The sequence below is a fragment of the Maniola jurtina genome, chromosome 2 (assembly GCF_905333055.1).
Source record: "Maniola jurtina chromosome 2, ilManJurt1.1, whole genome shotgun sequence".
NCBI lineage: Eukaryota > Metazoa > Arthropoda > Insecta > Lepidoptera > Nymphalidae > Maniola > Maniola jurtina.
Window position 1 is genome coordinate 596,846 of NC_060030.1, and position 15,908 is coordinate 612,753.

At 38.0% G+C, this 15,908-nt stretch overlaps 1 protein-coding gene across 1 annotated transcript in view; it reads right to left on the bottom strand.

The window, feature by feature from the left end:
• The window catches only part of LOC123870676 (atrial natriuretic peptide-converting enzyme), a 92,526-nt gene that overhangs the window by 7,826 nt on the left and 68,792 nt on the right, over window positions 1-15,908 (bottom strand). The window contains exon 12 of the mRNA XM_045914046.1: window positions 15,476-15,675. Coding sequence (XP_045770002.1) covers window positions 15,476-15,675 — 200 coding nt within the window. The remainder of the gene's footprint in view (window positions 1-15,475; window positions 15,676-15,908) is intronic.

A 15,908-nucleotide genomic window follows, 5' to 3' on the forward strand; every position in this document is an offset into this window, starting at 1 on the left:
TGCACCTGACGCGCATTACTGGGTATAATTAAAGTTTTACTCCCCGCGGCTGCCCGGGGCTGCAATAATTAAGAACAACTGATTGCGACGCACAAATCTCCCCCCCCCCCCCCCCCTCTTTTTTGTATTCCGTATCTCCAAAGAAAAAGGAACCCTTATACACCCTTATACACTTCGTTATCTGCCTTCCGTGAAGACCAGGGGAATCAAAACCTATCTAGGGTACTTCCCGTTACCTAGAAACATGTGGCAGGTATCAATGCCTTATAGCACAAGTAAAGGAAATAATCCGAACAATGTGAATTTGTGGTGGCGGTTTTTGTGCAGAGTTCACACACCTCATTAGGGTCTGCACTCTGCATACATAGTCGAAAGCCCACGGACTCGTATGAAACGATTTGCTTCCTCGTTTCTAATACGCACTACTAGAATACCTATGAAAGGCTTCCGTACCTCCCGCTAGCTATGATAGGTATTGGTACCTTTAAACGAAGAGTGAACAGGAGCAAAAAATCATTATGAAGAACTTCGAAAAGTTAGAAGTTGGTCCTCGGACCCCTCCAACTAGGAGGTCGGCGTGTACGTAGCAAATAATGTGATTAAAAAAAACCGGCCAAGTGTGAGTCAGAATCGCGCACTGAGGGTTCCGTACTCGGGTATTTTTTCCTACATTTTGCACGATATGCTATCAACAATTATTATACATAAAAATAAATAAAAATCTGTTTTAGGATGTACAGGTAAAGCCCTTTCATATCATACCCCACTTGGTTATATTCATCTTATTTTGAAAATTGAAACACATTTTTTTTTTAAATGATGTAACCACAAATTCACGGTTTTCATTTATTCTTGTACTTGTGCTATAAGACCTACCTACCTAACAAATTTCATGATTCTAGGTCAACAGGAAGTACCCTATAGGTTTCCTGACAGACAGACAGACAGACAGACAGACAGCAAAGTGATCCTAAAAGGGTTCCGTTTTTCCTTTTGAGGTACGGAACCCTAAAAAAATGACTAGGCGGCAGGTACAGCTCGGCATTGTGCCCTTGATCTAAACAAGCAAACGTTGAGTCAGCAAAATATCCACCTAACGCGATATGACAGTCCCTAGAGGTGGCGGCTTTCACCAGATTATTTTATTTAAGCCTAATTGTTTTTCAAGTTACCTTTCTATACCTAAACATTGTTTATTTGCTTGTGGTAAGATTATGAAAATTGCTGCTATTTGGGTTCCGTATCTCCGAAGAAAAAAAAGGAACTTTTATAGGATCACTTCGCCTTCGTTGTCTATCTGTCTGTCTGTCGTATCTGTCAAGTCGTATGTGGAGCCTCGATAGCTCAACGGTTGAGGAGCGGACTGAATTCCGAAAGGTCGGCGGTTCAAATCCCACCCGTTGCACTATTGTCGTACCCACTCCTGGCACAAGCTTTACGCTTAATTGGAGGGGAAAGGGGAGTATTAGTCATGATATTAGCATGGCTAATATTCTTTAAAAAAAAAAAAGACTTACACTTTAATAGTTAAAGTTTAAGGGCACAAGTAAAGGGAAATATCTGAAAACCATGAATTTGCAGTTAGGTACACCACAATTTATATAGGTATTGATTCCCTTGATGGGTCTTGACAAATAGACGGACAGATGACGAAGTAATCCTATAAGGGTTTTTTCTTTCTCTGGAAATATGGAACATTAAAAATACTAATAAGTAAGTATAAAATTTTACGGCTATACTCACGTATTTAGTCGATGTAAGCACGACTAGTTTCGAACCCATCAAAATGTTGGAAAATTACCCGAGTACGGAACCCTCAGTGCGCGAGTCTGACTCGCAGTTGGCCGGTTTTTCATCGCTCAGCTCGCTGCGCGTCACGGTTGGTTCGAAACTAGTCGGGTTTACATCGACTAAATACGTGAGTATAGCCTTAACAATTTATAGTAGTCATAGTCATAGTCATAGTCATGTAAAAGATTTCATGACAGGAAACGTGTGTTCCCACCACTAAACAAGTAGAGACAGTACTAGATCTATTGTGATTAAAGTTTAATTAAAGTTATAAATATTAATTAGTGGTTAAGTTGGAAATGTTGATATTAATTGCCGCGTCGCCCGGTCGACCACCTGAGTCAGATAATCCGTTTAATTACGTCGCTTACAACCGCATAGCTCCCAACATAGATATAGCTACTAGTTTACCTGGTAACTAGAATAAACATCGCGGATAAATATTATCTTAAGGCTGATATCGCCGGTTAGTAAACAAGTAATATTTTGCTACTTTTCAGGTGAGCTAGTTACGTTGGGGCGGCTGCAGGGGTGCGAAAGGAAACAGCAGTTCCTTATCCTAATTTTATTTCTAGAGATTTACATATTATAACCAACTACAGTAACTATTAACATAATAATATGAGCCTCAATAGCTCAACGGTTGAGGAGCGGACTGAATTCCGAAAGGTCGGCGGTTCAAACCCCGCCCGTTGCACTATTGTCGTACCTACTCCTAACACAGCTTTGCGCTTAGTTGGAGGGGAAAGGGGAATATTAGTCATGATTAGCATGGCTAATAATCTTTAAAAAAAAACTTAATTACTCCGCCAATTTGTGGCGGAGGCTTCTAAAGCTAATAATTCTCCGGATCTGTATCCGTGCTCTGTCCTCACGCATGGTGATCGCGCATTCTGGTGTCATTTTCCGCGGCGAACGCTAACCAGGCACGTCTGGCGTTGCGGCCTGACTATGCCTGCGTAACAAGTTGAAAAAGTTTTTATTTTGGCAAACTTTTAGTAAATAGGCAGCTTTTAGAAGCTGGCAAACTAAAAACCGGGAAAAATGATCTTTGATGACGTACCTAATCAGGTAATTATGGACAACTTTGATAGCTTATTACGTCTCGAATACGCGACACAATGGAACATTTTGTCTCATACTATACTTGGTTGTATTAGTGTAGCGGACACTGACGAGTCAGCATTTTGAAGTAACGTCGTGCGAGGCGTAGTTGCCCTAAGACCCCGTATCTGATTGTAACTTCCCAAATTGTTATTTGAATTGTGCTGAATTGTATACTTATTATTGTTCACTTTTCTTTGATTTCCTTCCTACCCTGGTAGAGAACACGGCGCTATCTAGCCTCTAGTACGGTTGGCAAAGACGTCTATAGGACACCACCACTCCGTACAATTAGCAACCTATTGATTAATACAATATCATGTTTTATGCGTGGCCGCTATTTTGGAGAAAAGAATCTCCAAAGCCCTTTTATTGCCATCGGAACCAGTACCAATGACTCTTCCAGTGTATTTATATCCACATAGATAAACAAAACTCAACAACGTTTACGAGTAAATACCTATCGATTGGATAATCGCGTCCACGTGCAGTCAATTCTATTATTCAATTTAAGGTGGCCTGGATAAAAACAATGTAATACTTACTACTGTGTGTTAATGGCCCTACATTGCCATGCACATAGTTTAAGCCATGATAGCCTAATGGTTAAAATGTCGGCTTCCTATTCGGGAGGTTAGGGATTCCATCCCGGGTACGTACTTATCGCAGTTTTTTTTAATTTATAGACTAGCGCTTGGTTGCAACCAGACTAGCTAGTGGCAAGTGATGATGCAGCCTAAGACAGAGTGCGCTTGTTTAGAAGATGCATATTCACTCTTGACTTAAATGTACCCATAGTAAAAGTGGACGGGAAAACTTGATTGGAGACCGCGTATAAGCAAGCGTAGTGTGGGACGCCCTCCAGCACATTGGACCGACGATATAAAGAGGTATGGTGGGAAGTGGCTGGATGAGGAAGGCTGAGGACCGTAGTGGCGCTCTTTAGGGAAGAAATTCAAATTAGAAAACGAAGATGCAAATTGCTTCGTACGTGTCAGTGAAATTCTGACAACGTATTCGAAAAGTTAGCTACGAAATGGGTCAGCTGATGACCTGTGAAAAGATAACAGACAAACACAACGGTTGGATAGATCTCAATATCTACAAAATAGGTATATTAATGTGTACATATACCTACCTGATTATTATCTTTCTTTTATTAAATTAAAAACAATTGAACAAATGCGAGTCGGACTCACACACGAAGGGTTCCGTGCCATCGAACAAGATTATAACACTATGTACCTACTTTTCTTTCATTTGCACGATGGCCATTTTGAAAAATTTATTTGTTGTTATAGTGACAATAGAAAATTTCAACTCTCTGCTTATTACATTTCATGAGATACAGCCTGCTGACAGACGGACGAACGAAAAGATTGACGGACAGCGGAGATTTCATAATAGGGTCCCGTTGGCGCAGGTTGGTTGAAGGGTAGGGTGGTTACGGAACCCTAAAAAAAGCTTAATAAAATTTTGCTCCTCTTGTTTATTTCGTCGACAAAGCTTTGTCATATAAAGTGTGTAAACATTGCCGTTATTTGTATTCGCCCAATCTTCCGAGTACCGTTTATGAATATTTAGATGTATTATTGCTTATAGCCCTCATGTTTCACTTCCTGACTTGATCTGGCTTCGCAAGGGTGCTCTTACTACAATATGATAACATTCTCAGACAGTTTTTTGCCTACTAAACATGCCTCAAGTAATATCGACCTGCTATTCGGGCAGTCAGGGATTCGATTCCGGGTATACACCTCTAACTTTGTAAAGATATGTGCGTTTAAAGCAATTTTAAACATCATTGCTTTAACGGTGAAGGAAAACATCGGAAGGAAACCTGTACACGTGAGAGTTCACCATAATATTCTCAAAGGTGGGTGGAGCCCATTCACACTTAGCTAACGTGTACTTAAGGTTGAAATCTATAGGACGCACTTTGATTTTGCTTAGACTTAAGTTTCAATTAAAACTAGACAGATTTATGCCAGCGGTATAACGCTGTCTCCTTTTAACAGTGTCTTAAGTCTAAGCAAAGTCAAAGTGACTACTATATATTTCAACGTTAGTATGGCTAAGCCCATCTCATTCTGAAAGCAGAATACGTGCTCAGGTAGTGAGCTCACGACATTTCATGATGACGATGATGAAACATGGGCGTAGCGCCTACTACTTCTAAGTTAGTAAAATAAAATTAATTAATAAACCCTCAAAACTTTATTAATAAGCGGACGTAATTACATTCTGACTGAGCTTTCTCGTCGAAAAATGTTACAAAGTTTGCCAATAAGTTAAATTCGGATAATACCGAGGTACGGGAGTTATGGCATCTACAGACTTGCCAACTTACCTACAACTCCTGGCCGAATCATATAACCTATGCGCGTTTAGTTTCAAGGATCTATAAACGATTTATAATTGTTAGGGATCTGTCTGTCTGTCTGTTTGTCTGTCTGTCCGTCTGTCTATCTGTCGTGTCTGTCAAAAAAACCTATTGGATACTTCTCGTTGACCTAGAATTATGAAATTTGGCAGATAGGTAGCTCTTATAGCGCAAGTAAAAGAGTAAATCCAAAAACCGTGAATTTGTCAACCGTGAAAATCATAGAAAAAAATTAAAACGTGATTTATTTTTCAAAGTAATATAACTATACCAAGTGGGTATCATACGAAAGGCCTTTATTTGTACATTCTAAAACAGATTTTATTTATTTTTAAGCATAATAGTTTTTGATTTATCGTGCAAAATGTCGAAAAAAATACCCGAGTACGGAACCCTCGGTGCGCGAATCTGACTCGCACTTGGCCGGTTTTTGTTTTATCTTGTACGATACCTCCTTCTCTTCTCTTCTTTTGTACGGAATCCTTCGTGTGCGAGTCCGACTCGCACTTGGCCGGTTTTTTCTATCGATGCTGGTGAAAAAACCGATAAAGTGAGTCATCCATTGATTTAAGCTAGAAGCAAACACATGAAATTCCATGCTCGCAGGCCGTGGTGGGCGTGACCTGCATGAATAAGTGCTCACTGTTTGCGACGGTGCGTTTACAGGCATGTCTGAATGAACTCACTCGGATCGGGGTCCCGGCTTAAAATCAGCGTTGTATGCTTTTGTGCATGTGTAAAAATACGGTATACAGCGTTATACTGAGCTGGAATCTTTTTTCGGGTTGTGCCGCACATGACACAGTTTATTCCGTTGCTTCTTCTGCTTGAAGTATTCTGGCTTTAATGCTCAAGGATGAAGTGCCACGACAACCCACCCTTGTGTATAAATTAGTGATGACGTGTAGCACAACATCTTACAAAAAAAAAAACGTTTTTTCTTTCTTTCCTACAAAATGTATAGTACGCAACAGGTTGAAATGGCAATCGGGGAGGGAACGCCCCGCAATCCCCGCCCGCCCCTGTGAGGGCGAGTGCGGGTGGCGGGCGGGTGTGCGGGGCGTCCCCCACCTCATACCCCGATAGTCATCTCAACACCAGCCCAGGTCCCTGGTCGACTCAAAACAATACTACTAGTTACATTGCTTGTTTAGTCGACTCGATATAGCAAGCCAACTTGCAGTTAAGTCTGTGAAAGCTTTAAATGAAGGGAGGCCGAGGTGTGTGAGGTAAATAGCGGAGAGGGAGGGGGCAGGTTAAACCTTGCATAATTTATCCGGTAATTGAAACGGCAAAATCTAATTAAGTTAGTCCTCAACTTTCTTGTAGAGTTGAATTAAAAACTATAAATTATTTTTTTCCATTTACACTTTCTATAGTTTTTATTCGCAGTTGGATCGAAGTTTCAGAAATAGTAATTTTGATTGTGTGATTTAGACCAAAACAAGATAGTAAGTGATAACAGTAAAGATTCAGCAGCCATCATTCAGTTTTTCTCCTGTAAAATTTTATTTCGTGCAATTAGCCACCTCCGCTATTATAATACAAGTTATTTTAATGGAATTTATATTAAGAGTTTTAAAGGCAAGTCTAAAATAATTCAAATATCCATGACATGCCTTCCGTGCATGCGAAGAGCTGTAAAATTAGATTAAAATACTAATGAAATTCTATGACAGGCCTCCAGCATTTAATATTGTTAATTTTCGCTCAAAATGCTCATTCCTTGTAGATTGATTTTCGCTTGTTAGATAATTTAAAATATGGAACATTCTTTGTGTACCTAACTACGACCTATCTAAAGTGTGAATGCATGCAGGCTAACATAAAATTATCGAAATCAAATTTTATTAATATTATTTAATTATTATAATATATTCTAACCCCCTTATAGGAATGGAGTTTCCGAAAACCGTTCCTTATTAAGTCAAAATTTCAAGTTTCTAACCCCAGTAGTTTAGGCTGCGCGTAGATTAATTAGTCAGAACAAGTATGGAAGACACATCTTTTATATTTATTTTATTTATTTTTTTCCAACAAATTACACGCGTAGAGGTAATTTCAAAGGCATAATGTCAACGAACTCTCCCATTTTTATAGGTTAAGAAAAATATCACGGTGAAAGTAATCCCTTAAACAAATACCCTTGGCTTGGAGCTTTGAATAAATTCATACCTACGAGCACCCTTCACGTTTGATGTTCCCGACAAGGTAAAGAAATTAATGGATAAAACTTTTTTTTCTAAGTAGATACATAAATTTTCAGGGCTAGTGTGTAGGTGTGTCTGTGTACTATATGAATTGGAGGTACTACGTCATCGCCTGATTCTCGGACGCAAGATCCTAGGACAGCCAGACCTTACTTTCTGAAAAACACACTGTAGTGTAAGTGAGTAGTAACAACGTTCAATGGCATACTCTAATAGTACTCTATCCCACACACTTTGTTTCTCAGAAAATAAGTAGGTAACGTATGGTAGCACTGAATCTTGGACCATTAATATTACCTTACTGACACAGAAGGATCAAACAATACGCAAAGACGTTTATATAAATAGCGACTCTGGTGCTGACGTAATAAAGTGGACTTCAGCTCGTCCTGTTATTTATTGTATAATCGAATTAAAATGTCTTCTTCTCTTTTCTTCTTTCTCTTGCACTTATCCCATTTCATTTTAAATCCAACTTAAATATTTCAATTAAAATTATATTTAATAGAACTTATTCAAAAGTATATCGCTTGAAAACAATTGGCCGGGAAAAGAATTAAGTAGGTATATACCAGCTCAGGTGGTTATTCTAAGTAACTGCTACTTATTTATTTAGATAGATACCTATTCATTCAGAACTTCTTAAAGTTTAGCTTTTTTGATGTGAGATACGAGTATACCTACCTACTATGTACCAAACCCATGACCCAACAGAAAAATAAAAGTAAGTATGTATCTACTTAGGTAAGTACCTAATAGAACAAAACTTAAGATTTTTTTTTAGCTAATTTAGTCCAATCGAATTTTACATTTATATTAAAATAATATTTTTTTTCAATTGAAATATAAGTAGGTACAATTTTTTTTCGCAAAAAATTCCTACACTAAAATGCCCTAAGTAATTAGACATTCCACTCAAACTTACGGCTTCTCTTAAGTAAGGGTCCATAAATATTGGGGGATGATGCAGCTAAACAAAAAGGGACTTTGCGTTCTGGAGTACAGAGTTCAGTTTTGCTTGTCGCGATGTTTCCATTACCTGTATTTATGGAGGAGTGATTTGATTTGATCGTCGCATCGGTCATGTGAGATCGTAATTTTTACGAGCGCAAATAAAATGTGACACAAAAATGTATAACACTTTTTATAGGAATTCCGCTTTGTAAATCATCATCATCATCATCATCATGATAAAACAGTGGGCTATGCCATGTCATCCCTTCATTCAGCTTCACCTACACTGAAGCTTCTGGCTTCGAGCTTTACAAAACAAGACAGGGTAAGATAGTCAAGACTGCGTGAAGTCGGTGTGCTCAGATTTCGTTCTGGGCTACATTTGACTCTTATGCATTACTAGATGACAGACAGACAAACATAATCGCACTTATATACGAAAATTTATATTTGGAGACATTTTTCATCCCTAACTTCATACCTACATTTCCCAATGTTGTTTAGGAATTGTATAGAATGCTAAAGCAATGTTATTGTTATCTAGGAATTCTATAGAATACCTAGGTAATAATAACGGATTATACAAATTGACTGTGACATATTTAATATGCTTGCGCATCCTTACTCTATAACAATAGACAATGGCGCCGATTCTGTTTCTAAACTAAATTTAGAGTATCTGTATTTTTTTCCTTTTAATAGTATTGATAAAGAAGTGCGAAAGATGAATTTTACATTTCAAGACAAGACTCTAAAATTTTAGTGCATACCTACTACAAATTTAAACAACAGGCTTGCGACTGGCAGCTATAGTCACAAGGTTCGATATCTATAAATTAAATTTAAAACTGTAAAACTGTCAAACGGTGTCCTTTTCATATTAGATTAGTAGGAAAAGGATGTGAATATTTTAAAATTTAGTTGTTCTCAGAATCAGTACCAATATCTAAACCCAAACAGATGCTAGTGTGGTGTACAGCAATATAATCGACAAATCCCCAACTCGGTGGAGGATTAGTGATGTATAGGAGGCTTTAGCGCGTAAGATGTGCGCTGCAGCCCGCGATAACAATGCGAGCTCTCGCCGACCTCAGGTGGACAATAAAAGATTACCTCACAATGCTTACGCCATAATTCTCCTCAGTGTACTGAGCCTTCGCTGTGAGTCCTTCACTGGCCACGACACAGATCGGATACGACTTTAACACCGATTAGTTTGGAAAACGATCACATAAAATGAAATTTTACAAGAAAATGCATTAAAAAGTGTTCAATACATATTGTGTACTTACTCAATTAAAAGATTCTATATTTAGAATGAGTGAGTTAAAACGTAAAACAAATCAGTTTAATGATAATTTCCAACAACAGCCCCCTATGTATATACGTACTATCAACGCACTAATATTTATTATTATTTAAAAAAAACATTTATTCAAAATAGGTACTATTGTGGACCTTTTGTTTGTCCGATTAGTTAGATTCGAAAGATGATATAGGAGTGATAACTAATTACGTGAACTTGAAACTAAAGCTACGAGGGTTCCAAACGCGCTCAATTATGTGAAGAGCCCACAACAAACACAGCCGTTTTCACCAGTTTTCACCAAAAAGAGAGTTAAAACAAAAAATATCGGAGTGTTCAAAAGTCCTCAATCGTAACAAGTAGGTATATAGCGCCGTCTTTAGAGTTTGGCAATTTATACCCTGTCAAAACCTAACCCTCGCGGGAATTTTAATAAAACCGTACATTAATCACGGTTAAATAGAAAACATTATGAGATGCTACTAGGTACCTACGGCACCTACGGTACAGGAATATTTTCCATACCTATTTGGCAAAATAGAGATGCGTTATTTCCTATTAAGATTCAATTCCGGATACGCACCTTTAACTTTTCAGAATATTGACATAATATGACGTAGATATGTCACAGATGTCCACCGAGTAGCTTGGATTTGGATCAGAGATCGGGTTAGTGCGTAAGCAATATCCGAATTCAGTCCGAGTTTTTTATATCCGTCACACTTCTCATTCTGAGAGAAGACAGTTGTGATGGTTATAATGACGAAGATAAGATACAAGTGTAAATTAAAAATTTATAACACCCCCGACAAGTGAAGGTTACAGTAACTAGAAAAGACCGAAAAAACCTGATAACTTTCAAACGGCTGAACTGATTTTCTTGGACTATTCCGCGCCTACGATCCAAAGTATCTGAGTTTTCCAAAACATCATTTTCAAATAAATAATTATGTATTTAGGCAACGTCCATCTTGACAGCTTGACATTTGTCAATCGACATTATATTATGAACCTAACGGTTATCTAACCTTCTTTTCTACTAGAAAACTAGAAAAGAGCTGATAACTCTTAAACGGCTGAACCATTTTTTTTGGATTATAGCTAAGAACACTCTCGATCAAGCCACCTTTCAAACAAAAAAAAGTACGTTAAAATCGGTTCATTCGTTTAGGCGCTACGATGCCACAGACAGATACACAGATACACAGATACACAGACACATAGATACATAGATACACAGATACACATGTCAAACTTATAACTCCCCTCTTTTTGGGTCGGGGGTTAAAAAGGTATGGCTCAAATAGATACCTTCTGATTTTAAAACTTATAAAAATAATGTGTAAGATATACTACCTCTAGACTTCGCCAAAACTCGGAAACTTCTACCAAGTATCCGCAACTTTGCTGGGTGTAAATTACTCGGGAGTTGTTAGGAACTTGTTAACAAGTTTTTTTGAAATGGCTACCTTAATTAGCAAGTTTTACGCCGCGAAATCTGGCCAATTTATTTGAATCTACTTAGGTATTCGTTCATTTCGTAAGTATATCTTATACGAAATGAAGGCACTAAGAGGTTCTTTTGCGGTAAGTAGGCCTCTACCGTTCGCCTCTTTTGTTTTCAGAGACTGCACAGCAACTAAATAGCATGATAGATAACCTACATCAAGCTAGTGTCAAAGTTGGATTAGAAATGAACCTCGACAAAACAAAAGTAATGACTAATTACCATAAATCACCCATTTTAGTCAATAACGTACCTCTCGAGTTTGTAGAATCTACCTGGGCAAACAGATCTCTTTTAACAATGAAAGAAATATAGAAGAAGTAGAGCGTAGAACAGCGATAACCTGGAATAAATACTGGGCTCATAAAGAACTATTCAAATCACAACTCCCATTGCCAGCCAAAAAAATAGTTATGGATTCTGAAATACTACCTTGCCTCACCTACGGTTGCCAAACTTGGACGTTTGATCACAAAACAAGAAACAAAATCCAGACTACCCAGAGAAAAATCGAAAGAAGCTATCTAGGCATAAAATTAAAAGATAAAGTAAAAAATGTGGTCATCCGCAAGAAAACAAAAGTCACCGACGCCTTAACTTTCGCACTACAAAGAAAATGGAAATGGGCAAGTCACGTGGCTAGATACGCCGACGACAGATGGACCACAAGGTCAGTTACATGGTCGGGACCAAGAGGCACTAGAGCGAGAGGCAGGCCATATGCCAGATGGGTAGACGAAATAGTCGCGACAGCGGGTCGAAGCTGGCTAGCCGCAGCTACGGACAGAGAGAGGTGGAATTCCTTGGAGGAGGCTTTTACCCAAAGGGGGTCCATACAATATAAGAACCCAGACACACACTACCAATGTTAATAATTTGTACTAACAAACTAACCATAATTTTAATTTGTAATATAATTACTAACTCACTAATCAATACTATTCTTAAGTTTATTATTATGGTATCAAAAAAAAAAGAAACTTGTATTTAATTTATTATTATTTTTTGTATGGAATTAAATAAAGCTTCGTTATTATTATTATTATTAGGCCTCTACCGCAATGCTTAAAAATTGAGATAAATACCTTATCAATTTTGATTTATAATAGATGAAAATTGTATTATTTATTTAATTGAAGTGGAAATCTCCTTGAAGCTAAGGTCAAACACAACCTACCATAAAAATAGTAGGTATAAACAGTCAGTCCTGAATTCTTATAATACTCTGGGATTGTATATTATACGGATGCACGTAGTCCGAATGCCGTGTAGAAATCATAAAGGAAAACCTTAATTAATATGTTTAATTAATTATGGTTTAATAAATTATTATTATTAATCCCCCTTCTATCTTATATATGCATCGTCACTTATCACCAAGTGAAATCACAGTCAAAGCTAACTTATGATCAAATAAAAAAAATAAGCTTAAATATATTATATCAATACTAACTAGTATATACTAGTATTATACTAGTTTATAACACGAATCTACGCGACTTCATCCGTGTAGACTTTACAAATTTGAAACCCCTATTTTAGCCATTTAAGGACAGAATTTTCAAAATCCTTTCTTAGCGGAGTTCTACGTCATTATAGTCATAATCAAAGGTCATAATCCGCTTGTCAAATCGGCCCGATTCGTTCAGTAGTTTGAGCTGTGCGTTCAGTCAGTCAGTCAGTCAGTCAATCAATAACTCTATTGAGATGATTTAGCTATGTCATATGATGAACTGTGATGGAAAACCTCTAGTTTTTGTCTAGAAAATTCCATTTCCCACCAGTTCTGCTATCATAATTGAGTTCAAGCATAGGTATACTGTAATATGAGAAGCTGATGTAAATTAACATATAAATAGGAAGCTTGTATCGCGAAGACGCGACGGTGGCAACATACACTTAGTTCAGGTTATATTAAATCATCTCTCCCGAACAAATAACCAATTTACTGTGAAAATTACATGGGAACTCTGTTACACAATTAGTTTTCTATACATTCTCGATGGCACTTAGATATGGGGGCAGTGATCTTTGGGCTCTTTATTAAAACAATCTAAATAAATATAGGTACCTAAATGGGCCTCAAAAAAAACTCAGAGTCACCTAACGGGTGATGGAGAGAGGTATGCTTGGAGTTTTTCTACGTGATCATATTAGGGATGTCTGTAAGAGAACCAGGGTTGCAAAGCTGAAGTGCCAATGGTCAGGGCAAATAGTTCAAAAAACCATAAACATTAGGTCCCAAGGTGCTAGAATAGCGACCTCGTACCGGAGAGCGAAACATTGAAAGATTACATTTATTTATTGTCTAAATTTTTTATGAAAGAAAAACATAGATTTCAACTGTATCCATTTTCCTTTATAATATAGACAAGGAATAATGCTGGATCGTCAAAATTGCCACGAAAGCTTGCTCTCATTACATACAATGTGGCTACGGCTCTAATGATAGGTATGTAATATCGGCATAGCTAAGTGCGCTATATCCCGCCTCAGTGGCTCGCTAACGCGGCGTAAGGAATGGTCTGCTAGCTTCCAATAGCAAATACCTACCGCATATTATAATCACTTGGGATTACAATACAGGTACAAACATATTACAGGCAGGCGCCCTGTACTGTTATTCTAGATTGCAAGCTACCATTAGCAGCATGGAAAAGCTGCATAACTTTTTTCTCTCATTTATTTACAACTAACTAATAGCTAACATCCGCGTGGATTCAGATATTGGAAATCCCGTGGAAACTCTTTGATTTTCCGGGATAAAAAGTAGCCTATATCACTCTTCAGGCCTTTAACTATATTCATCAGAAAATCACGTCGATCCGTTGCTCCGTTGCAACGTGATTGAAGGACAAAGCAACAAACAAACAGACGAACGCACGTTTCTACAGGCACGAAACGTTTTGCGTCTTCATTCCTCATACGCATGGCTAAGGTTTGGAATACTCTTCCGCGATCAGTGTTTCCTACCAATTACAATCCGGGTATCTTTAAAACAAGAGTGAATAGGCACCTTCTAGGTAAACGTGTCCCATCTTAGACCACATCATCACTTTCCATCAGGTGTGATTGTGGTCAAGCGCTTACCTATAGTGAATAAAAAAAAAAAGACACTCGCATTTATAATAAAGTGTAGTGATTTTCATAATAATCAATTATCAAAAAAAATTAATGAAACGATAGATATAAGAATAAAGCATTGTATTTAAATAGACTGAGACCTCGTTTTGTTTAGTCAGTTGAACATAATACATACACAGAGTTAAAAGTACAATTTCACGACTCATTTTACAAAAAATGTTATACACGCGGATGCTTGAAAAATCTCATCAGCCCTTTAAATAACTCTGCAAAACCCCCGCCCACAAAGAATGCGCACAATTTCAAACAAAACCGCATGTAAACAAACCGCTCTGCCTAGGTCGGTACTTGTACCTTCATAGCGGGTACATTCCCACGGGATTGGACGGGGAATGGGGATTGTAATAAAAAAGTACGGGCGGTCGTTGACCTGTCAACTTTTTGGAGTTGAAGTTTTTTCACCATATTATTATGATACAAAATACTCGTAAGTACGGTGTATTACAATAATAATGAATATCATAATATCCAATGTACATAATTATCAAAAAGTATTTAAAAATATATATGTATAAATTCAAAATATCGGAAGGTTTAACATGACGTCATAATGTTCCATGTTACATAAAAGTTAAAATGAATACCTACTGACTAAAGAATAATTTTATTCAAGTAATAATCTAAATCAGAGGAATTAATTATTATTTTTAAAATTATGAGGAACTAGATGATGCCCGTGACTTCGTCCGCGTGGATTAAGTTTTTTTTTTAAATCTTTGGAAACTCTGTTATCCGGGATAAAAAGTGGCCTATGCCAATTTCCGGGACGCAAGCTACCTCTATACCAAAATTTATATAAATCGGTTTAACGGACAAGTCTTTGAGAACCCCGTGAGATCTTCGGTTTTCCGGGGGAAAAGTAGCCTATTACCGTCCCCGCCATTTGAGATTTACTCTTATTTTCATCAAAATCGGTTAAACTGTTGGGCTGTGAAAAACTAGCAGACAGACAGACAGACAGACACAGTTTTGCATTTATAATATTAGTATGGATTTGGTCTGCCCATACAAAAAGAAACTTTACGAGACACACTGTGTAGGATAGGTAGGTACTCTATTATAGTCTGTGCACTTACCATAGTCGTTGCACACGAGGTGGACGCGCGAGGAGTCGTGGCGGCAGTCCTTGAGCTCGCGCAGTAGCCCGCCCTCGCTGCGCACGAAGGCGCGGTAGGACTGCGCCACGCCGTGCACGCGCTGCGCGTGCGGCGACCCCGCGTGCGTGCGACCCGCGCGCGCACCCGCGCCGCCCAGTGCGGCGCTGCGGTTCACCCAGCTGAATACAAGTTATTACAATCAGATCTATATTTGTAGAACTAAGTCAATCAACAAAGGAGGTTAAGCGCAAGAGAATTTAGGGTATTATTATCTCAGAGATTGTGCTCGAATTATACAAACTTTTTCCTATTAAGCATTTACAACCTATCGAAATAGAATCTACTATAATTGTTCATTGAAGTTCCAGCCACAAAAAAGTAGCCAAGCTGCCGAAGGATGTCATCCTTCGGG